The sequence below is a fragment of the Octopus sinensis genome, linkage group LG9, assembly GCF_006345805.1.
Source record: "Octopus sinensis linkage group LG9, ASM634580v1, whole genome shotgun sequence".
In the NCBI taxonomy this organism is placed as follows: domain Eukaryota; kingdom Metazoa; phylum Mollusca; class Cephalopoda; order Octopoda; family Octopodidae; genus Octopus; species Octopus sinensis.
In genome coordinates, this window is record NC_043005.1 from 55864562 (window position 1) to 55889131 (window position 24570).

Here is a 24570-nt window from a genome sequence, read left to right on the forward strand (position 1 = left end):
ACAGTTGAGAGTCGGACATAATGAGGAATTTTTACTGCAATTTTGACTCTGGGACAATTATATTTGTTTTAAATGTTCATTATCTTGCAAAAACTAAATCAGCTTAGCAAATGGCCTTCTCTAAATGAATTAAAAACATTTGAACATGATCTGATCCCTTCAGAAATTATCACTGTTCTTTTTGAGCCTATAAAAGACAAATTTAGACTGGGGCAAAATGAGCAAAACAAGATAAGGTAAATTTGCTGCTTCACTTCTCCAGAAAACAGATTTATACACATCAATCAATATTCATCCCTAGATATAAGAGAGATCAGAAATACAAAAATAAAAAAAAGATTTAAATATCTAGGTCTAAATGAAAAAGGGTTAGGGAAAATGGCACATAATATGAAATTAATGATACTCAACCAAATAAAAAAACTTAACATAAAATATTCTCTATAGTTTCTTCGCAATCTTCTGGAGTGTCTCTCTTCATGATATATTTACACACCATGTAGTTAAAGAGAAGAAATTACTGGAATTAGACATTACTCATTTTACCCCATTTTAGACATCCTATTTTGAAACATGAAAATTATCAAATTAGACATTAGTGTGGGGGGAAAAATTGACTTTGAATCCAACAATAAACATGATATTGATTGTTAAATACCAATAATTATCCAGATATTTTCTAGTAACCTTAATTACAATTGGGTCAAAGTTTGAGGAAAAGTTTCTTGAAAAACAAGTATCTGTCACCTGTTTTGGACTCTCTCAACTTCAACAACAACTATGCTGACCAATATTTACTCCCAAAGATGATGCAACAGTACAAAATAATTAAGCAATACTTGCAATGTAATTATTGTAAAGAGGTAGGGAGAAAATAATGAGAAATCAGAGATTACTCATTTTACCCTGGTTACTAATTTTGTCCCCACCCCACCCCCTTTTTCTTTCTATATTTTGCTTCATGTGAAGAGATGAAAAAAATGATTGTAAGTTTAAATTTGATAGGAATTATGCCAATGTAAATCAGGTAAGTGTTAATATATTCCTGATCTCTTAATCTAATTTTTGCATTGTATAGAAAAAAGTTGTTTTTTTTTATAACATGACATGTACAAAAAAAAATCAGCGAAAAATAAAAATGAAGACAAAAAATTTATTTAAATCATGGAAAGTTTGGTGAAGTGGAAGGGAGGAAGACTGGGCAGGGAGGAATTTTTAAAAAATTACAAATTTTTCAGAATGTGAAATACAATAAAATGACAAAAGATAAAATAAAAATCATTATGGATATTTTTTAGTGGTGGTTGCTCTTCCAAAGGCATGATGGTATGAAGGTGAAGCAATGTTTGGAATAAACTGATTCGAATTTTCTTTTGCTTGCACTACAAATGCAGATTATATGTATTTCAGAATATGGAATACTATAACATAAAGAGAAAGAAAATTGGCTCAATATTTCCCACTGTCTAAAGAAAACCAAATATCAAGACTTGGTTGGTGGCGCCATTGACAAGGGACAGCACATGGCCTTAGTCCCAATTGAAGTCAGCTGCCACAGTTTTCCAATGGGCACTATTTGTGTCTTTCTGGTGAGTAGCAGTAGAAGTAAAACGAAATTAACTCCAACCAGGAATTCTTTTCTTTTCTACTTTAGGCACAAGGCCCAGAATTTTGGGGGAGGGGGCCAGTCGATTAGATCGACTCCAGTATACAACTGGTACTTAATTTATAAACCCCAAAAGGATGAAAGGCAAAGTTGACCTCGGTGGAATTTGAACTCAGAACATGAAATCAGACGAAAAACCGCTAAGCATTTCCTCCAGCCTGCTAACATTTCTGCCAGCTCACCGCCTTACTCCAAACCAGGAATTGAAAATAAGAACTACATATTTCTTTTTGAAAACAAGGCAGACTGAAGAAATCAACAACTTCGACATTCAACCAGTAAGTAGTGCAGCCATTGAGAGGCTATGGGGTCAATTTAGGCCTGTTGGATAAGCCTGTACCAGTCAGGTGGCTTTAGCAGGGTTGGGGGCAGCAAACTGAAGTGCTGCCTTGGGTGGACACACACTCAAACTATGCCACAGCATTCACATGATGTACCACATGCTATGGGGTGCCATCAGGGCTGTTTAAGCAGCATTATAGGTCCCTGTGCAAATCTATACTTTAAGCCTGATTGTATATATTTATTAACAGTAACTACAACATACATAGATCAAAATTAGGTCCCTTGACTTGTAAGGTATCTGAGCAAATGCCCAATGTGCCAATGCCTTAAGATGGCACTAGGTGGTATGCTACATCTTTTACTTGTTTTAGTCATTAGACTGTGACTATACTGGTGTATCACCTTCAAGAGTTTTTAGTGAACTGAATGGACCCCAGTCCTTTCTGTTTTAAGCCTGGAATTTTTTCTATCAGTCTCCAATTTATGGGGACATAAACACACTAAAGTCGGTTGCCAAGTGGTGGAGCAGGGAGACAAACACAGACACAAAGAAACACATATATATATGCTTACGGCCATATCACGTTGAAAGCACCGGTTCTCGTCCAATCACTGAAGTTAAGCATCATCGAGCCTAGTTAGTACTTAGATGGGTGACTGCTTGGGAAACCTAGGTGCTGTAAGCAATGAAGGCGGTGAGCTGGCAGAAACGTTAGCACGCCGGGCGAAATGCGTAGCCGTATTTCGTCTGCCGTTAAGTTCTGAGTTCAAATTCCGCCGAGGTCGACTTTGCCTTTCATCCTTTCGAGGTCGATAAATAAAGTACCAGTTACGCACTGGGGTCGATGTAATCGACTTAATCCCTTTGTCTGTCCTTGTTTGTCCCCTCTATGTTTAGCCCTTTGTGGGCAGTAAAGAAATATATATATATTTAATTAGAGGATATGTTAACCTCATGAAGAGATGGTTGCATCCAAGGAAATACTAGTTCAATACCTAGTATTGTTGGGAAATGAAACTCACTTAAAACAGTTTATATCTAGTTAAAAGAAGGAAAGGAAATGGAGATAAGGAGTTTAACAACTATTTATTGCTAGCAGAGATACCTGGCGTTGCTTGGGATTAAAACGGCATAGTTTCTTACAGTTCTATATTAAAGAGATGAGGAATTTTGTACATTATTTACATTATTTATATTAGACGGATAGTTGTCCTCATCTTGTTTGTTGTTAACACAACGTTTCAGCTGATATACCCTCCAGCTTTCATCAGGTGTCTTGGAGAAATTTTGTACCTGGATTCTCATTCCTAAGGTATTATTATTATCATTATAATTATTATTGTTGTTCAGGTCACTACTTGGAATCGAACTCGGAATCTTGTGGTTAGTAGCCTGCACTCTTAACCACTATGCCATATACCCGTGGGCAATTATGGAGTGAATTTTAGGACTTATAAATTTAATATTCCCATCCCATGAAGCTGTGGTAGGTTATACAAAGGTGAAACATGCCGTCCCCTCAAAATAAGGGTAGATGAACATCGCAAAGATGTGACACAAGGAGATATTGATAAATCAGGTATAGCTGATCATGTATGGAAAAATACAGACCACCTCCCACTGCGGGATGAAGTTAGAATAATTGACAGAGAACACCACTGGAAAATACGAAAGCTGAAAGAAACAGCACATATGCTATGACACAACAACCTCCTAAGCAGACCAAGTGCAGATATGAATAGCATATGGGAACCAGTATTAAGAAAGGATAGAAAAATATTAGATTTATAAGCCCTAAAATTCACTCCATAATTGCCCACGGGCATATGGCATAGTGGTTAAGAGCGAGAGTGGGCTACTAACACAAGATTCTGAATTCAATTCCAAGCAGTGACCTGAACAACAACAACAATAATAATAATAATAATAATTATAATAATTATAATAATAATAATAATGAAATCAAAAAATACCTTGGGAATGAGAACCAGGTTCAAAATTTCCCAAGACACCTGATGAAGGCTGGAGGGTATATCAGCCGAAACATATGGCAGCATTCATCAACTTTAATGAGGAGACCATCCAGAAGAGTTACAGGAAATTCTGAAGTCATCTGGTTGAAGCCAATGGCGATTTTATTGAATAAAATTACTCTTTAATATTTCAAGACATTTTTATGTAATTTTGGTAAATACATCTGTTAAAGGAGGCACAATGGCCCAGTGGTTAGGGCAGCGGACTCATGGTTGTAGGATCGTGGTTTTGATTCCCAGACCGGGTGTTGGGAGTGTTTATTGAGCGAAAACACCTAAAGCTCCACAAAGCTCTGGAAGCGGGGGGGGGCGATCCCTGCTGTACTCTTTCATCACAACTTTCTCTCACTCTTTCTTCTGTTGGCCAGCTTGCTTAGTGTCATTTGAAGGCTAAAATAATGCAAAGTGCATTGTGACCAGCGATGTGTAACAACATCTGATAGCCAGGTCGGTCACAGTGATCATGGTGATATCTGTTAAAATGAGATGTCAGTGTTATTTTTGTGTAATTTAGACAATTTATTCACCATACTAGTGGAAAGAAGCTGTGGAAGGAGACCCAAGAAGACGTAGGATGCGGTGGCGATGCCTGGTCTTTGAACACTAGGCTCATGGAGGCAATGACTAGTGACCAAACCTTTGGTGATATGCTGTGCTTGAAAAGACCTGTCAAGCCAAGTGAAATCGTAGCTATAGCCATTGTTGATGTCACATAACTGGTACCCATGTCAATGGCACATAGAAAGCACCTTTAGAGTGCTGGGCCTCATGGATGCAATGACAAATGACGGAGACCTTTGGCAATATGTTGTGCTTCAGAAGAAGAACCATCAAGCCAAGTAAAATCATAGTCATGGCAGATTCTGGTATGATACAAATGGCACATGTGCCAGTGACATATAAAAGCACCCATTACATTCTCGGAGTGGTTAGCATTAGGAAGGGTATCCAGCCATAGAAACCATGCCAAATCAGACTGGAGTCTGGTGCAGCACCTCAGCTTAACAGCCCTGGTCAAACCATCCGACCCATGTCAGCAAGGACAATGGGCACTAAATGATGATGATGATGTATAAGTATGTGTGTGTGTGTGTTTGTGTGTCATTCTCCTGACGTGACATGATGACTGTAAATGAGAATCACTATCACGCAAGCGATGTCATTCATTTCCAGTCTTCTACAGAAAACATGTTTGGCCATGTGAAATATTATTGTCTTGCTTGGGAAGAGGTGAGAGTAGGTAACTGGTAGAACAAGTGACTGTAGAAATTCTGCCTCAACTAAATTCATCTGATCCATTCAAGCATGAGAAGGTGAACACTAAATGATGATGACGATGACAACAATACATGTATGGACACAGAAATTCAGATTGCTCAGTGCACCAGTAACATTGGGCCTTACTGATTGTATAAGGTTAACCCTACATCTGGATCATTAGCAACCCTACATCTTGATCATTAACAGGTATAAAAATGGCTAAATTATAGCTTCAGATAACCCAGGGAAGCTATTTTTCACTCACATAATATATTGTATTATTCAATGTCTGTTTTCCAAAATACATTTATGCCAGATTAAAAAAAGTATTATTAATCTGTTAATACAAACTTCCGAGCTGATCACAAGACATACAGTTTACATCTGAACTACAATGTTCAGTGTTCAATAAATGCTAATTACTATAACATAGTAATTGCTTACATTAGCTACAGAGTCACTAATATGTAAGAGGTGTAGACTTAATTGAATTAATCCTTAGATAAGCCTGATATTTATTTTATCAACATCACACCGGCATAGAACAAAAGAAAGCTTGACAAGATTTCAACATAACCCCTTAGCATTCAAATTACTCTATCAAATGTAATTTTTGTTTTATTCACGTAGCTTTTAATTAATCATGCATTATCCTTGTTGCTTTGAGATTTTGATGATGTGATTGTATATATATTTTAAAATGACATTGTAGGGTTGGTGTGATAAGCTGGATCTGGTTAATTTCAACATAAGACAAATTTGGGTTGGATATGGCTGGTTTAAATGTTAAAAGGTTAAAACAAAAAGAAACGGAACTGAAAACTGTTGGGCACTGATCCACTTTTCTGTCTGCCATTCCAACTTCCTAACATTCCATTCTTAACAAGTCACCATGCATGTGTGTGTGCACAGATATATCCAGTATATGTAACAGAGACGGTATTTAATTAAAATATTCATTTGTATAGCATACTTATTGTATACACATTATCGATAGTCCCACCTACTGCAGAATTTGTCCAGAAATAGCATCTCTTATGGACTTATTGTGTTAAAAACACAATCAATATCAGAGAGAGAGGAAAATTTGTTTCAGCAGTGACCAGTGAGAGCACCAGCTGCATTTCAGCTTTTGTGGACCTTTTCTTACACATAAAAACACCATTCATTCCTACACACACACAAACATACACATAAACACATCACATACACACTCTACAAATACATGTGTGTATGCATATGTATATACATAACTCATGCATACATACATACATACATACATACATACATACATACATACATATATACATACATACATATATACATACATACATACATATGCATACACACACATACATACATTTAACTGGCACTCCTTTGGCTATGACGACCACAGTTCTAGTTGATCCAAGCAACAGAACAGCCTACTCAAAAATCAATGTGCAAGTGGCTGAGTACTCCACAAACACATATACGCTTAACGTAGTTCTCAGAACATTCAGTGTGACCCAGAATGTGACAGGGTGGGTCATTTGAAATACTGCTACTATATATTTTTTGCCAGCTGAGTGGACAGGAGCAATGTGAAATAAAGTGTCTTGCTCAAGGACACGATACACCTCCGGGTATTGAACTTACAACCTAATGACTGTGAGGTGAATACCCTGATCAATTAGCCACATACTCTTACTCTTTTACTTGTTTCAGTCAGTTGACTGTGGCCATGCTGGAGCACCGCCTTTAGTCGAACAAATCGACCCCAGGACTTATTCTTTGTGAGCCTAGTACTTATTCTATCAGTCTCTTTTGCCAAACCGCTAAGTTACGGGGATGTAAACAACCAGCATTGGTTGTCAAGCAATGTTGGTGGGACAAGCACAGACATACAAACATATATACACACACACATATATATATATATACATATATACGATGGGCTTCTTTCAGTTTCCGTCAACCAAATACACTCACAAGGCTTTGGTCAGCCCGAGGCTATAGTAGAAGACACTTGCCCAAGGTGCTACACAGTGGGACTGAACCTGGAACCATATGGTTGGTATGCAAGCTACTTACCACACAGCCACTCCTACATATATACATACATACATACATACATACATACATACATACATACATACATACATACACTGAACTATTGAGACATTTGTAGTTACTCTATCCAAATTACAAGTTCAGGTTTATACCTGCAATCATTTGGACACTAGGATATGTAACATACAGCCTAAATACCAATCTTGAGAAATTAAGCTTCTCAAAACCAGAAAGGTGAAAACTCATTCAACGACTACAGATCCAAGCCATCACTGGAACTGTAAAACTCTGTAAAACTTTCCAGAAGTTTCTCATTTAATTATATATGAGCATGTCTAGATATGCAACTATATACATGAGAATACATTCATGAAACAAAAGATACAAATCTGCACATATACATACATACATACATATATACAAAAATACTCTGTTGATATTGTTAAAATTCCAATGAAGGAGCCCTGGATCTAGGTTAGAAACCAGCTCTTTCTCTATTGGCAAGAAATTTTGAAATAAAACTGAATAATGACATACATACATACATACATACTTATGTACACACACACACACATGCATGCATGCATGCATGTGATATGTAGTATATAGAGAGGCAGGCAAGATTGTTATAATAGATGAAGTTTTAATGTCGTCATCCCAGAGTTAACACTTATGCAGGGTCCTTGCATAGCAGGTCTGCACTCACAGCTATGTGATTCCAATGAAAATTTTCTTAACCAAAGAGCTAAGAGAATATTTTGCCTATCAAAAATGAAAGATAAAAATTTGCATTTAAATACTGCATTAATATCTGAAATTCCTGAGTGGACACTAAAGCAATCAGTTAATTAATCTAGCAGATAAATGGTACAATAACAGCAGTGGATAATTTTAGGTCATTAGATATGTTGGTCAGTGGGGTGGAAGAGCAAGTGGAGGAGGTAAGGAGCAGTGGTGTGCACAATGAAGTAGTGTAATGAACTTTAGTATGTATAGCATAAGAAAGGCATTTATATGCTAATAGTTATACATTACAAGATATATAAATGCTTGTGTATGTATGTGTGTGTGTGCGTGTGTGTGTGTGTGTGTGTGTGTGCGTGTGTGTGTGTGTGTGTGTAGATAGACAGACAGATAGATAGATGTATACATATATACTTATATGTATTTGCATGCTTATGCATTTTTGCATACACACACATTATATATGTATATATATATATATATATATATATATATATATATATATATATATATATATATATGTATATATATATATATGTATATATATATATATATATGTATATATATACATATATATATATATATACATATATATATACATATATATATATATATATATATATATATATATATATATATATACATATATATATACATGATGATGATGATGATGATATACACATATATATATATATATATATATATATATATATATACATATACATACATACATATATATATATATATATATGCACGTATGTATAGACAATCCTTCGTTGTTGGTATACAGTCATTAAACAACACTCTGTAGACCAATATCGAAGAACTGGTGAGCATATATGCAGATAGATAGATAGAAAGAGAGAGGGGGGAGAAAGAGAAAGATAGATAGACTGACAGACAGACAGACAGATAGACAGATAGATAGATAGATAGATAGATAGATAGATAGATAGATAGATAGATAGATAGATAGATAGATAGATAGATAGATAGATAGATAGATATAGATAGATAGATAGATAGATAGATAGATAGATATAGATAGATAGATAGATAGATAGATAGATAGATAGATAGATAGATAGATAGATAGATAGATAGATAGATAGATAGATAGACAGACTGACACATACATACATACATTCATTCACACATAAATACACTCACACACACACATCTATATACATATCTATACATACACACACAATGTACAATTCTATCACAATCAAAATAATAATAATAATAATAATAATAATAATAATAATAATAATAATAATGATAATAATAATGATAATAATAATAATAATAATAATAATAATAATAATAATAATAATAATAATAATAATAATAATAATAATAATAATAATAATGATAGGTGTCAAAAAAAGCAAGCGTAAATTTTAATAAATCTTACTGTCGGGTCCCTGAAAGAGTTGCCAGGTATAAACGGTAAACCCTCCATCGTTTTGATATAAAATAAGGAGAATAGAAACTTCTTCAAAGAAGACGGGTTTGAAAATAAACTCTACATATGTTCTCTACACCGGTTACTAGGTAACCGTTGCCATGGCTAATAAATATTATACACACGCTACTTTTCTTAGTTACCTGCCTTAGAACCCCCCAAATTAAACGTTTAGCGTTGTTGTGGAATACAGACTACAGTATATTAAATATTTCTATAACAAATGCAAAGGGTTTGATGGTATTTTTCTTTAATCTTATTTTTGGTCCTTGTTCCTTTGTATTTGTTCTATCCCTTAAACACTTGTTAGTTTTTATTGAAGATTTTTTCCGAAACTTTTATATATTTCTTTGGCTGCCGGTAGATTAAAATGTATTTCTTAGACCAATAATATTATTTTTATTTATGAGAAATCGCCCCGCGCCGATACAGATTATCACTTCTAATCAGATAAGAATTTAATAGTTATGTCGAATATAGATTGCATTAAGCTTCTGGATGAAATAAATTGAAGAATTCATTGTATTTTTAAAAAGTTCTATATTCACAAAGGAAAATATTTACCGATGTTTGATATAAGGGAGGTAATTGCGATTGACTTATTTGGAAATTAAATGTTAGTAGTGCTCGAGATTTATTGATCAACCGTACATAAGAATGTGTGTGTGTTTCGTGACACTCACACGCGTTCATACATACATACATACATACATACATACATGCATGCATGCATGCATACATACATACATGCATGCATACATGCATACATAGATATATACGTTCGTACGCACACACATACATACATACATACATACATACATGCATGCATGCATGCATACATACATGCATGCATACATGCATACATACATACATACGTTCGTACGCACACACATACATGCATACATACATACATACATACATATATGAATGCGCGCGCGCGCGTGCGTACGAGCGTGCATGCGTGTGCGTGTGAGCGTATAAATATATCTTTTATTCTTTACTTGGTTCAGTCATTAGATTGCAACCATACCTGGGTACCGCCTGGAAAATTTTTTGTCGAATACATCGACCTCAGTATTTATTTTTTCGTAAATCCTGGTACTTATTCTATCGGTTTCTTTTGCCGAACCGGTAAGTTACGGAGGGTGGGGGTAAACACACCTATACTGGTTGTCAAGCAGTACTAGGAAACAATCACACACACACACAACACACACACACAGACTTACGTATGTTGACAGACAGACAGACAGACAGACAGACAGATAGACAGATAGATAGATAGATAGATAGATAGATAGATAGATAGATAGATAGATAGATAGATAGATAGATAGATAGATAGATAGACAGATAGATAGATAGATAAGTTTCTTTATTGGCCACACAAGGCTGCACACAGATGGGACAAGTTACAAGGTAGAGCTTTTCTTTTATGGGAGAAAAAAAAAAGGTGGCGTAGGTTTTCGATCAAAAGGGATCGTAAAAGGGAAAAAAGAACGAAAAAAAGAAAAAAAAGGAAAGAAAAATAGAAAAAAGGGAAAAGGAACAAAAGAAAAGAAAAATGAAAAAAGAGGAAAAAAGGGGAAGAGGAAAAATAACAATCAATAAGGATCGTGTATCACAGTGTCATGATGTATGGTGTAAAGGGGAAAGCAAGTAAGATAGATAGATAGATAGATAGATAGATAGATAGATAGATAGATAGATAGATAGATAGATAGTTAGATAGATAGATAGAAAGGACTTCTTTCAGTTTCCACCTGCCAAATCCCCTCACAAGGCTTTTGTTGGACCAAGGCTATAGTAGAAAACACTTACCCAAGGTGTCACACAGTGGAACTGAACCTGGAACCATATGGTTCACACACACATATGATGATGAGGATGATGATATAGGTGCATGTGTGGCTGTATGGTAGGAAGTTTGCTTCCTAACCTCATGATTCTGGGTTCAGTGCCACAGCATGGCACCTTAAGCAAGTGTCTTCATCAATCGTTCTGCATTGACCAAATCCTTGTTTAGTGGATTTGGTAGAGAAAAAATGAAAGAAGCCTATAATGTGTACACAACCAAAATATCCTGTCTGATATTTCGACTCACCAACCATAGGCCCGAACCACAGACATTACCAAACCCCACATGGGGCATAACTTTTCCAGTACCTGATTCTATCAGAATCCTCATTTTACTACACACACACACACACGCACACACACACACACACACACCACACACACACACACACACACTCACACACACATGCACACACAAACACATGCACACACACACATATCTATCTATCTATCTATCTATCTATTTATCAATCTGTATATTATATATATATATATATATATATATATGCCAGTGCCGCTGGACTGGCTCCTATGCAGGTGGCACATAAAAAACACCACTTGAGCATGGCTATTGCTAGTACCGCCTGACTGGCCCTCGTGCAGGTGGCACGTAAAAGCACCCACTACACTTTCGGAGTGGTTAGTGTTAGGAAGGGCATAATAATAATAATAATAATAATAATAATAATAGTGTACAGTGCTCAGGTGCACTACAACTCATCTAAAGTGTATATATAATCAGGTGTAGTTTCGGCGGATTTCGGAAAGCATGAGGGCCTTAAAGGATGCAGTGTCATGGCAGTCAACAACTGACGCAGGCAGTTTATTCCATGCTTCAGCAACTCTGAGTGTGAAAAAATGTTTCCGAAAGTCATGGGAGCTGTGCTGTTTTCTGACTTTGTAGGCATGTCCACGTGTGTTAGACACATGGAGATCAAAAAGGTGTTCAGTGTTGTTGTTGGTGAGGTGGTTGATAACTTTGTAGGTGTTTACCAAGTCCGTCACCAGATGCCGGAGCTTCAGTGAATCCATGCCCAGGGAAACAAGGCGCTCAGAATATGGTAGGTGTCTGATGGAGGGTATGCGTTTGGTTGCACGTCTCTGGACAGATTCCAGGAGGTCAATGTTCTGAGCAAGATAGGGGTTCCAAACTGATGATGCGAATTCCAAGTGTGGTCGTACCATAGCTGTATACAGTTTTAAATAGATGGCTGGAGAGCGGCTAACAAAAGTCTTGCTGAGTGATGCCAAGACACCCTCGGCCTTCTTGACAATTTTAGAGATATGCTTTGTCCAACGCAAATCACTGCTGACAGTGATGCCTAGGTCACGCTCGCAAGAGGATTTCTTGATATCAGTGTTGTGGAGGGAGTATGTGGACGCAGGGTTTTTTCTCCCAAAATGCATGGTGGTACACTTGTCCACAGCCAGTTTCAGTTGCCAGTCTGTGATCCATTGCTGCATTGTGTCTAGGTCTGATTGCAGGAAAGAGTTGTAGACATCAGGATCTGTCCTCTTGATTTCAAGGTACAGCTTGATGTCGTCTGCATATTTCAATACTATGGCCATTCTTTAAATTGGCATCTATGTCATTAATGTATGCCACAAACAAGAGGGGACCAAGGACAGATCCCTGTGGTACACCCGATGACATCTCATATGGTGTAGAATGCTGTCCTAGAACTGTGACTACCTCCTTACGGCTGAGAATGAAGGATTTCAACCAGTTAAAAGGTCATCCCTCACACCTATTGCAGAGAGTTTCACCATAAACCTTTGTGTGGCACAGAGTTGAAAGCCTTAGCAAGTCAAGGTAGACAACATCCCCCATGAGCCACTGTCAGTGATCTGAGTAATGTCCTCAAGGAACTCGACAAGCTGATCACTGCAGCTGGAGTTAGGGACAAATACATATTGTGAGGGTCGGATGAGACTGTGAGAGCTCCAGAAGTTCCAGAGTGTTTCTCTGACACACGATTCCATCAGTTTTGCAATACAGCTAGTGAGACTGACTGGGCGATAGTTGACAGGTGATGTGCAGTCGCCCTTTTTGAACAGAGGAATGACACTGGCAGTTTTCCACTGCTCCGGAGTAGCACCATTTTTTAGACAGTACTGGAAGAAAATAGAAAGCTGGTGTATACAAGTGTAGAAACTAGAAAGCTGGTGCATACAAGTGTAGAAACTCTGCCAGATCAGATTGGAGCCTGATGCAGCCATCTGGTTCACCAGTTGTCAGTCAAATCGTTCAACCCATGCTAGCATGGAAAGTGGACGTTAAACAATGATGATGATGATGATATATATATATATATATATATATATATATAATAGTAATGGTAACCTATTTGGCTGCTATATATATATATATTTAAAGTATAATAGGGAAAGGAAAAATAGAAGTTTAGATAGACATTACTTTATTCCAAGTTAATACATATATCCAAAAAAAAATATATATACAAGTTGTTTCCAAGCCTAATTAATTCAGAACAAAATGAAATATAATCCTTTTGAAATCATAAATTAGGCTTTCTATCAGGAATTCAATATTGGAATGAATGGGTTCTACCAACAAAGATATAAAGACCTACACAATAGCCCAGAAGAGAGCAAGCAATTAAATTATGATAGAAAGAAATTAACCGAACGCCAGAGCGATCAATAGAAGAAAAAATATATAAATCCGCTTATAAATTCAAGTGACAATTCTCAATATATAAATACTTGTTAACGACATTTACGATTACTGTCTATACAAAACAAAAAAGAAAATAAGCAATCAACCTACAGATATGTTAATGAAAAAAAATCAACTATTACCTACTAAGAATTATAGAGATAACTAATTAAAAAATTAAAAATCAATATATAATCCACCAGAACATAATCAATACAATAATTCAAAGTTGATGATATGATTTCAAACAATTTATATATTCTTTGCTTTGGATTGAACCAGCAGACTTGGATATTTAACATCCCTTTGAAGGAGTTAGGTCCTGTGCTGGTGGCATGTAAAATGCACCATCCGAATATGGTCAATACCAGTGCCCCCTCACTGGCTCCCATGCCAGTGGCACATAAAAAGCACCACCCAAACGTGATTGATGCCAGGGCTGCCTGACTGGCTCCTGTGCCGGTGGTACATAAAGGTCACCCACTACATTATCGGAGTGGTTGGCATTAGGAAGGGCATCCAGCTGTAGAAACATTGCCAGATCAGATCGGGGCCTGGCACAGTCACTGGCTTTCCAGACCTCAGTCAAACCGTCCAACTCATTCCAGCATGGAAAATGGACGTTAAATGATGATGATGATGATATATATACTATTCTTTGTTTTTCTAATTTAGAGTAAATTTTGACTGGTCACCTATTTGGTAGTAAGGTTGTGAAGGAAAGTATCTTGTTTTAATCATCATCCTTTGAATCTTAAGGAAGTATTGCTGATTTTTATAGTCCTTGATATCATGATCATTTGTAGCATATGAACTAAGGATTTGGATTCTCTCCCCAAGATCCCAAGTTTAGCTTTACTTTGCTCCAGACAGGTTGGTATGGTTCCTGTTGCTCTAATAATGATAAGTATGAAGCTGAAAGAGTATCTTGGGTGCTGGATTTGCAAACTCTTTAACAATGGTCCAGAGGGCATCTAGTTTCTACATATGCTTGTGGGGGAGTGTTTGTGTGTGTGTGTGTGTGTGTGCGTGCATGCATGTATGTGTAGATGATGACAGCCATGTAAAGAAGTGCTGCTCACTAAATGTGGTCAGAGCTTGTGGCAGTGGGAGACCCAGGAAGACATGGCATTAAGAGGTGACAGCTGACCTCTGGACCCTAAGCCCTACAGTGAAGATTGACAAAGGACCAGAATACCTATTGATACTCAGTTCTCAAGAAAGCTTGCCCACCTCGTCAAAACCAAGTTCCAGAAGCACTGTTTATGTGTATATATGTACAAATAGGTACTTCATCCAATCTCTTCTTCATATCACCCATCTTACCCTTCTTTTCTTTCACTACAGCTCTCCCTTAATATCACTTTATTTTTCTTGCCACCAAGAACGTGTGTTACATATGTGCTGTGTTTAAAAGCCCAATATATATACTGGAGAGACAAAAATCCTCCCAGCAGTGGCTCAAAAGAATGCCGAATGCATTTCAGCCTCATTAGTCTTTTGTTAACGGTATATAAGGAAAAATATTTGCTACATTTTCGTAGATAGGATTGAATTTTTTTTTTTTTTAAATAAACAGGTGGCAAAAATTGGAGTAATCACCACTCAGTAAATGATTTTGATATTCATTCAATACACACACACGCATGCACACACACACACACATGCACACATACACACACCACACATCACCACGCACACACTATATATATACATACAATATACATAAATATATATATATATATATATTAATATATATATATATATATACATATAATAATATAAATATATATATAATATAAATAATATATATATATAATATAATAGAAATATGTTACAAAAAGAAAATAGAAACTACACGTGTAAAATATATATATATGTATAATATATATAGATATGTCTAAACATATATACATATAGTAGAAACAATTGATATGGAAGATAGAGTACACTTAAAACTTTATTTATCATAACGATCGTTTCGGCACATCCTCCACCACTCTTCTCTTCATGGGCGGGAAACCATACAATGAATTCCAATGCACCTTGCAGTGCAGAAGCATCTCTTCAGGTATATATTTGGTTGTTTTGCCAGCATACTGCTAATGACATACCCCAAATGTAGTTAAATTTAAATTCATATCTAAACGTTATATATATATATATATATATATAAGTTAATCCAAACAAGAAAGCACAAAAAAAACCAACGCGAGGACGTGGAACCAAATATAGTATTATTGGACATTCAGGAAAGAAGGAAAGAAGGAGGGTTTAACGTTTCGAGCGGAGCTCTTCATCGGAAACATAGGAGAAGGAAAGATCCAGAGAAGGGAAGACAGAGGAAAAAAAATCGCCACATTATATATACATATATATATATATATTGATAGAAATAGTAAGACAATAAAAGAACAAAAGAGACCTCAATATTATGTAAATAGAGGAATTTATCTGTAAATATAATATGCGACAATTATTCGGTAGCGATGATAAAACTCCGAGTTTCGGATGTCAGGGCGGAAACCCACGCCACCATCTCTTCAGTTATCCAGCCATCGAAAAAATGCTATATATATATATATATATATATATACATCATCATCATCATCATCACTTAAGATACACTTCCCATGCAGGCATGGGTGGGATGGTTTGACAAGAGCTGACCAGGCAGAAGCCTGCGCCAGACTTCTGCAACTGTTGTAGCAGGATTTTTACAGCTGGATGCCCTTCCTAACACCAACCACTCAGCAGAGTCAACTTCATGCTTTTATGTGGCGCAAGCACAGACGAGGACAGTTTTGGCAAGGTTTTTACAGCTGGATGCCCTTCCAAATGCCAACCACTTTACCAAGTGGACTGGGTGCTTTTAAGTGGCACCTGCACTGACAGGGTAACCAAGTAACTTGCAATACAACAAAAATCTCTTTTGAGAAGGGCGGATGATGAAAGGTTTTGGTGAGGTAGAGAAACAGAAATAGGTGCCTTGCTGTAGGGGAGGTACAAGGTTACCTGGCCAGAGAGAGAGAGAGAGAGGGAGAGAGATCAGGAATGAAGACAGAAACAGGTACACTGCCACAAAGAAAATACATGGTTACCCAACCTGAAGGCAGTGCAGGAGAAGGATAGAGAGAGAGTGGCAGAGAGCAAGATAGAAATGGTGGCAATGTGCCAGCCATACTCAAAAGGGATGGGGATTAGAATATAAATGGGATGATTGAGAAAAGGAAGAGAGAAATATAGATGGTGGAAAGTGCCAGGGAATACTCTTGAGGTTCGAATATCATAATATAATTTCAATGTTTTGTGATATTGTCACAAGGCCACATGTTATGAGGGAAAAGTGTAGGGGATTAAATCTGAGCTACCACCTGACTTTATTCAATCTGGAAGGATGAAAGGCAAAAACTAACTCCAATGGTATTTAAACTCAGAAGGTAAAATTTACTAATGCAACACCAAATATCTCATTCAAAAGAACCAAATTGTCCTCCAGTTTATCATATACTCATTCCTAATATTGGCATCAATGTATTACAAATGAAAGTTTATACTGAAATTTGCCCAAGATAGCAACTACAATTGCTTAAGGATGGCTATGATTTGCATGGTATTTCTGGAGAAATATGCAGGAAGTTATACACAAGCTACTATTGTAGGAACCAGTTCACAGGTCACACTGCAGAGGTAGACCTGCTCGGACATTCATTGATCAACTCTCAGATGATGCAATTCTCAGTAAGGAGCAGTTGCCAGGAATAATGGAAAATCATGAATTGTGGAGAGACTTTGCCAGGAATGTTTGACTGTAGTTGCAATGATGAGGATGAAAATGGGCACAGAACCATAGATTTGGAAGGTGTATAGAGCTAAAAAGACGACAAATTGGAAAAATTGTTAGAGCATCTGACAAAATGACTCTTTACATTCTGAGTTCAAATCCCACCAAAGGCAACTTTGCCTTCCAAGGTCAATGTAATAATGCACCAGTCCAATTGGTAGAATATTTAAAGCATTGGATAACATTTTTGCAATATTTGTTCCAGCTATTTACATTCTGAGTGCCCTGGCAGAGGAAGTGATCGAAGAGGCCTTGTCTGTCACAACTTGATAAAACAAGAAACCTTTGTATTTGTGCCATGAAATTTTTAACGCAAGTATATAGTTTATGTGTTAAATAATCATTAAGGGTCATTTGTCATGGATAGAATATGATCAATCATATCACTCATTATTTAACTGGTACTTATTTTATCAATGAAAGACAAAGCTGGTCTCGGTGAAATTCGAGCTCATAATCAATGAAAGACAAAGCTGGTCTCGGTGAAATTCGAGCTCTAATCTTTTATCTTTCAGTTTCTTCATTTTTTGAACTGCACCCATGCTGGGTCACAACCTTGGAGGGTTTAGCTGAACAATTCAACCCCAGTGCTTATTTATCTTTTAAGTCCTAGTTTTTATTTATTCTGTTAGTCACTTTTGCTGAAATGCTAAATTACAGGGACCTAAACAAACAACATCAGTTGTCAAGTGATTGTGGTGATGGTAGCAGTGAGAACAAACAAAAGCACACACACATGTGCATGTGTGTGTGTGTGTGTGTGTGTGTGTGTGTATGTGTAAATATATATATATATATATAAATGAAGCCAATATGCTCCACTGGATGTGTAATGTTAGTGTGCATACACAACAGAGTGTAAGCACCCTGAGAGAAAAGTTGGACATAAGAAGCATCAGATGTGGTGTGCAAGAGAGATGACTACGCTTATATGGTCATGTGTTACATATGGATGAGGACAGCTGTGTGAGGTGTCACTCCCTAACTGTAGAAGGAACCTATGGAAGAGGTAGACCCAGGAAGACATGGGATGAGGTGGTGAAGCATGACCTTCAAACACTGGGCTTCACAGAGACAATGACAGGAGACTGAGACCTTTGGAGATATGCTGTGATTGAGAAGATCCGCAACTAAAGTTAGATTGCAGCCATGCCGATGCCAGTGTTGCATGTTTGGCCCATTTAAGACGATTACTGTCTATACAAAACAAAAAAGAAAATAAGCAATCAACCTACAGATATGTTAATGAAAAAAATCAACTATTACCTACTAAGAATTATAGAGATAAATAATAAAAAATTAAAAATCAATATATAATCCACCAGACATAATCAATACAATAATTCAAAGTTGATGATATGATTTCAAACAATTTATATATTCTTTGCTTTGGATTGAACCAGCAGACTTGGATATTTAACATCCCTCTTGAAGGAGTTAGGTCCGTGCTGGTGGCATGTAAAATGCACCATCCGAATATGGTCAATCCAGTGCCCCCTCACTGGCTCCCATGCCAGTGGCACATAAAAGCACCACCCAAAACGTGATTGATGCAAGGGCTGCCTGACTGGCTCCTGTCCGGTGGTACATAAAGGTCACCCACTACATTATCGGAGTGGTTGGCATTAGGAAGGCATCCAGCTGTAGAAACATTGCCAGATCAGATTGGGGCCTGGCACAGTCACTGGCTTTCCAGACTCAGTCAAACCGTCCAACTCATTCCAGCAAGGAAAATGGACGTTATGATGATGATGATTGATATAATACTATTCTTTGTTTTTTAATTTAGAGTAAATTTGACTGGTTCACTATTTGGTAGTAAAGGAGGCAGACAGGAGTAGATAGATAGATAGATAGATAGATAGATAGATAGATAGATAGATAGATAGATAGATAGATAGATATAGTGGGCTTCCACCCAGCTTCTATCCACCAAATTCAATCACAAGGCATTTATCAGCCTGGGGTCTATAATAGATGACCTGTGCTCAAGGTGGCACACAGTGGGACTGAAGCTAAAAAATATGTGCTTGCAAAGAGAACTTCTAAACAACATAGCCAAGCCTGCTCCTAATGTTAAAAACGGGGGGGGGGGGAAACAAAGTAACAAAATGTCACAAGGCATTTTTTATCCAACATTGCCTATTCTGGAGTTTAATATTTATTGTTTTCTAACATTGGAACATAAAACCCTATTTGTTTTCTTTGTTATTTATTTTGGTGCAAATGGAGCAGTATAATTGATTTATTGCCCTCAGAATTCCCCAACATATTTTATCGATCCCAGGAAGATTAAAGACAAAGATATCCCCATTGGAATTTGAAATCAGAAAGGAAAGAATCATAACTAATTGCTTCAAGACATTTTCTCTGACATTCGATCGATTCTACCAAACCATCACTCAGGAGATTAATTAATTAATTAGACATATATCACACCAAATATCTCATATGAAATATACATTATATGATGTATATTTAGTTTACTGATTAAAATAGCTTAACAGCATGAAGCAACAGGATTTATTAAAATGTGTAATTAGCTAATTAGTAGATGTTTAAATTAGGTAACACCTAGCAAACAAAATAAGCAAAACAAGAGAACGTCATCAGAAAATATGTGTAATTATTTTTTGATATAAATAAACAAAAAAAAATATATTGAACTTAGGCTATAAATAGTTATGAGTTTCAAGATACAGAAATGCTTAAAGATTTATAGTTTACATGCATATACACACATATATATATTTATATACAAATGCATGTGTGTATGAGTGTATATGTGTGTATGTGTGTGTGTGTGTGTGTGTGTGTGTGTGTGTGTGTGCATACATATATGTGTGTGTGTGTGTGTGTGTGTGCTGTGTATATATATATATATTTATGTCAGGTCACTTTCGAGTGCTACAGGTAACATGTAACCCAGTACAACCTGTTGCATGGTCGGGTCGTCGGCGACTAAACCAGCAACCCCACCAAGCTTGCTTGGTGAGGAGGGTGTTTATTGGATACCCTGCAGGATGAAAAACAAAACCCGTCAAAGGGCGGAGGAACTCTTGAGAGTCAATGGCCATCAATAAATGTCTTAGAGCTGTATCATGTGAGGACCTAGAAATACCTGGTATGGTGCCCAGGCGTGCAGAAAGCCTACCAGGGTGGATCAGACCCTTTAGTGTTGATTCTCACGACTGACCTTGGAGACGGAACACTCTTACAAGAAAATCCTGCAATCGTTTTATCATCTGATGTGTGGCACACCGTGCACCTGTACAGACCATGTTAATTCAATGGAGAGAGTGTGCTTTGTTCAGCACAAGCAATGACCACTTTAAACAAGTCAAAGTGCCAGTTGTTCAGTAAACCATTTTCACTCAATAACACCTGAGGTTTGGAGCATCGATGCATGCTTTTTTTTTTTTTATTGAAGATACACATGCGGTGTCACAGGGCTTGGGAGTTGTTGAAGGTTATTTGCTGAACCCTCATTCATCGTCTTCGATGAGAGAATCCACCATATATATATATATATATATATATATATTATATATATATATATATATATATATATATATGTATTATATATATATATATATATATATATATATATGTGTGTGTGTATATGTATACACTTTTTGAGCAGACAGACTTAGAGTGAACAAAATTGTATAAGAGAGTTTTTTTCAACCAGCATTAACATGGTAAGGGGTGCAAACATGACTATACTAATTGCATGAACTACTTGGTAAGAAGGGTGGGTTTTGTTACCCTGCACAGCATAAAACAAAACCTGTCAAAGAGCAGATGAACTCAATAGAGTCAACAGCCATCCAGCACCTGGGAGTATTAAACTCCCGATCATTGGGAGAGAAGGACCCCTACATCTCATTAGAACTCAGTAGAGAGAGCCTGGCCATGGGTAGGAATGTGTTTTCTTTAACCCAAAGAAAAAATCGTTCTTGGTTGTCAGAAACATCTAGTTTGTACAAGTCCAGGGTATCATCAACAAGAACCATGACAATTGAATGGGGGCCATGTGTTGTAGTCAACAGTTTGATGTGTGGTGCATGAAGGCATCTGGTACAAATTCTGTTATGAGAAGGGAGAAGTTAATGCCCAGTAAGACTTGCAAGAACTGTATGATCTAGTTGAAGTACTTGCAGAAAAGCTCAAGCACCTTCAAGAGCCCAACATGCTCTGATTTTTATGTCCAAAATCGAAAAGTGAATAGGAGGAATGATAGATGGCTCTGTGTCAGTCCCACTGAAGTCTCCACCATTATGCATGCCAAGTTCTCATGGTCTTGTGGGGTCATAAGCAATGACAGTTATGTCATGCCTCCTCATTTTCCCACAAGGTCTTAGGATCAAAGAGGGGGTCTATGTGAAGACAATGGAGAAAGTTATCAAGCCCCAGATCGAGAGAGTTGCTCAGGGAAGACCATACATGCTCCAGCAAGACTATGCTCCCTCTCACACAGCCTACACGACCCAGTTATGCCATGCCTCCCCATTTTCCCACAAGATCTTAGGGTTAAGGAGGGAGTCTGTGTGAAGACAATGGAGATGGTTATTGAGCCTGGATCAAGAGAGTTGCTCAGGGGAGATTCTATATGCTCCAGCAAGACTATGTTCCCTCCCACACAGCCTACATGACCCAGGAGTGGGCGTTCAAAAGTGTTCATAATCATGTTACCCCTAACATTTGACCTCCTAGCTCACCTGATTTAAAATCCCAGGACTACATCGTCTGGGACATTGTTGTGAAAGAAACCAACAAGTATGCTCACAATACCACCGACTCATTGCTACCTCCTATTTGGAATGTTATAGCCAACATGAATAAAGATTTTCTGACCAATGCATTTAGCCATTTTAGAAGCAGTCTTGAGACAGTACTCAAGGCTGATGGCAGTGTTATTGAACTGTCTTCTGCTACGTCTATGTGAGAATATGAGTACCAAATTCTTTAAAAAAACAAATTGGTTTCTCTGAAGAATTTTCAGCTGAATGAATCAACCTTAGTACTTTATTTTTTTAAAGCCTGGTGTGTACTTATTCTATCTGTCTCTCTTGCTGAACTGCTAAGGTATAGGGGATATAAACACATCAACATTGGTTGTTAAACAGTGATGGGGGACAAACACAGACAGACAGACACACACACACACACACGCGCACACACACACACACACACACATGCGCACACACTCACATATTTATACAACAGGTTTCTTTCAGTTTCTATTTACCAAATCCCCCCATAAGGCTTTGGTAGGCCCGAAGCTATAATATAAGACACTTGCTCAAGAAGAAAGGTCAATTTATGTCAGAAAAAGCAAAAAAAAATCACTACATCAGATCTAAAAGGCTCTTAAACAAACTGAAAAATCCAGCAGAAGATTTGATTTGGTTTTCATCAAACAAGAAAAACTTCGGCCAAGATCAAAAAGTTAACAGAACAAATGAAAGATGGTTATGTGCAGGCCCTTCTGAAGTTCCAAGTGTTATGCATACAAAATTTCCTGGTTTTAGGGGTTGTCAGCAATGAAGGACATGTGATACTCCTTACTTCTTTCCACGAGGCCTTAGTCCTGGGATCGATTTGCTTGACTAAAAAGATGGTGCTCCAGTATGGCCGCAGTCAAATGACTGAAACAAGTAAAAGAATAAAAGAATAAAATGCGATAAAATGTTTGTGCTGTACATTAGCTTACTTCCTCCATCCAATCAACATTGCTTGTACAGGTGCATGATGTGCCACATGTCAGATCACAGAGTAGCATAAAAGGAAGTGTTTGGCTCAAGATCACAATGCACCACCTTGTCCAAGAATCGAAACCATGATCTTCCCATCCTGGGTCCAACACCCTAAGCACTGGTCCACATGCCTTCACACATACATATATGTATACACACATGCATGCATGCAATCATACATACAGATACATATAATCTCATCTAGCAGTACCTATTGACATACACTTCTCACTGTAATCTTCCAAATTGAAGAACCTTGGACATGATTTGAAGGAAATTTGGTTACTATATCTAGTACATCAAACACCTGCATGAAGGTCTCTCTCATTAGCTTATTGTCATTGTATATTCCAGGATCAATGGTAATCAAACAAAACTACAATGTAAAATGTTCCGGTCATGACAGTCCTATTAGTTGTACATCAGGAATTTTTTGTTCAATACAGCCTTTATTTAGGAAGCTAGCATGTGATTTTTAAGTGATAAAACTGATATTTGTAGCAAGTAGAACAATCAGCTGTCAGCCATGTACAGAACAGAACTGTCTACAATAAACGATTCTCAATATTTGTCTAACACTTTCTATTTCATGTTATCAATATTGGTGATTGGACTAATGTGTTAATTAGTTCATTACTCTATAGAAGTGATCACCTTCAGAGATGGTGTAAGTTCTGATTTACTAATTACGACAGAAGGGAAAGGTTTTTTCTTTTCACTCAATATATATATAGTGCTATTTTAAAGGTATTATATATATGCAGTGGCCCAGCAACAAAATTTGCTAAGGGCGTGCAAACCCAGGTCCTAATTTTTTTATGAAAAATGTGGATTTTTCCAATGTTAACATTTAAACAAATGCAGGTATAATAATAATTTTTATTATTATGAGGGTCGGCTGAAATGTTCATAATCTAAGCG

General features: G+C 37.0%; 1 protein-coding gene and 1 non-coding gene across 2 annotated transcripts in view; one reads left to right on the forward strand and one right to left on the reverse strand.

The window, feature by feature from the left end:
* LOC115215830 (EF-hand domain-containing protein 1-like) overlaps positions 1–9607 on the reverse strand; it is a 133411-nt gene extending 123804 nt beyond the window's left edge. The window contains exon 1 of the mRNA XM_029785155.2: positions 9459–9607. Coding sequence (XP_029641015.1) covers positions 9459–9506 — 48 coding nt within the window. The 5' untranslated portion in view covers positions 9507–9607. The remainder of the gene's footprint in view (positions 1–9458) is intronic.
* Positions 2519–2637, forward strand: LOC115215955. The gene has a single exon (XR_003882034.1). It is a non-coding gene; the product is annotated as a 5S ribosomal RNA (ribosomal RNA).
* Positions 9608–24570: the final 14963 nt, after the last annotated feature.